General features: G+C 37.7%; 1 protein-coding gene across 2 annotated transcripts in view; it reads left to right on the forward strand.

Moving 5' to 3' along the window:
- The window catches only part of OPTN (optineurin), a 60,066-nt gene that overhangs the window by 30,482 nt on the left and 27,769 nt on the right, over nucleotides 1-1,815 (forward strand). For both annotated transcript variants that reach the window (XM_006776165.2, XM_006776166.2), the window contains exon 7: nucleotides 802-904. In XM_006776165.2, the coding sequence (XP_006776228.1) occupies nucleotides 802-904 (103 nt within the window). The remainder of the gene's footprint in view (nucleotides 1-801; nucleotides 905-1,815) is intronic.

The following is a 1,815-nucleotide window of genomic DNA, read 5'->3' on the forward strand; positions in this document are numbered from 1 at the left end:
ACTCTGACTAATGAAGGGTCCCTTTATTTTGCTATCTTCTAGTCCTTCTTACTAGTAAACATACCCTTTCTTTACCCAGAGGTACCTGTTGTCACCAATCCCTGAGCCTTTTGGGTTCAAATTGAGTTACATCTTGGCTCTGTTGGCTTCAGATCCAGACTTTTGGGGCTGCCAACTGAGTTCCCACTCACATCTATGCTTCCCAAATCTTATTTTTTCTTCTTCTTCCTTTCTCCCTGTTCTTGTAATAATATATGGCTTTTTAAGTCATTTGGGGTAGGGGGAAATTGCATATATTCAATCTACCATCTTTAACCACAAGTCTCTTTCATTTTTATTGGGGTTTTCATTGATTATGATTCAGTGGAAGAATGTTCCTACATTTGTTTGTTTTTAGGGACTTGTAAACTTAGATGGGTCCAACAAGAAAAGTCTTTCCTTCTCTGCTGAATTCTTATAAAGGACACACACACTCATGTAACACAGAAGCATACACATGTGTATACATACAAATTTTTAAAATATTTGTGTTTATGTCAGTGACATGAAAAGAGGCAGTGTTTTTCAGTCTTTGGGATGAATTACACCTTTTACCTCTGGGTGCATTCATCTCTTAATTCAGTTCTAGCCAATTTTAGGATGAAAGCTAAACCAAAGCTAATACATTGAATGCAAAGAGTTTTTTAAAATCCCTGATCCTTTATCCAAAATTTGAACAGTGTTCTTTTTGATGCTTCTGCAATTGTTATTCCTTTTGAAATCAAAGATTAAGTAATTTCTCTATATTCTGTAAATTTTTAGAATTTCTGATTTTGAAAAGAAAGCCAATGATCGTTCGGAGATGGAAACCCAGACAGAGGGGAACACAGAAAAGGAGGAAGAAGAGAAGAAAGACACAGAAACAGTGGGTACTATATTTGTAAGATTGTTCTCACACCCATAACGAACATAAGAGTAGTACAGAACCTGAAGTCGAATCTTGTGATGTGTTATAGCTTTAGAAATTTAGAAATAATTTTAACATTGAATATTTTCTTCTGTCATAGTTCCTTGTCCTGATTTGAATTTCATTCATTGTAAATTGTAGTGAGATGTATTCCGAACCAAGTGATTTTAGGAAATCACTCTTCTTCCTCTTCTTGACTGATTTCCTCTCCTGAATTCCTAAGAGAAAAGGCCTGGTAAATGAGAAAGAATGTTGACTACTTTATAATGAGATCATTTGAGGATATGGCTCAGAAACTTGAATAGAAGTGAAAGATACTGGTTCTATCCCACTACTGGTTTGAGTGAAATAGTTTCAATGAGAAAAGTTCATTGTTTAATGGCAACTCATTGATTATCTTGGAGTCTGAAAACATAGTCTTAAACCTAGGGAAAGTTGATGAAGCCAGGAAGTTGTAAGAGCCACAATAACCGGTGAAGCCTCCCCCCACCAGCAGAGGAGCCACCACAACTGTAAACAGCACCCACCAGAGGAGCTGCTACTAACTGAGGAGCAGCTGCTACCGCAACCGCCCCAAGGAGCCACTGCCACCCAAGGAGCAGCCACTGAACGACTCAACATCTAGATATGGCGGTATGATCAAACGTGGGTAGACAAAGAAACCCCCAAAGTAAAGAAAAGGAGGACTCGCCAGAAAAGCAGCTAAGTGATACAGAGGCATGCAACATGACAGAAAAAGAATTCAGATTAAGGGTCCTAGAGTGCATAAACAGGATGGAGGAAAAAAATCAACAACTTATGCAAGAAGCAAGAAGAAACAGATGAAAAAATCAATAAATTATGTAAGAACCTAGAAGAAATGAAGAGCT

The sequence above is a fragment of the Myotis davidii genome, unplaced genomic scaffold (assembly GCF_000327345.1).
Source record: "Myotis davidii unplaced genomic scaffold, ASM32734v1 scaffold749, whole genome shotgun sequence".
NCBI lineage: Eukaryota > Metazoa > Chordata > Mammalia > Chiroptera > Vespertilionidae > Myotis > Myotis davidii.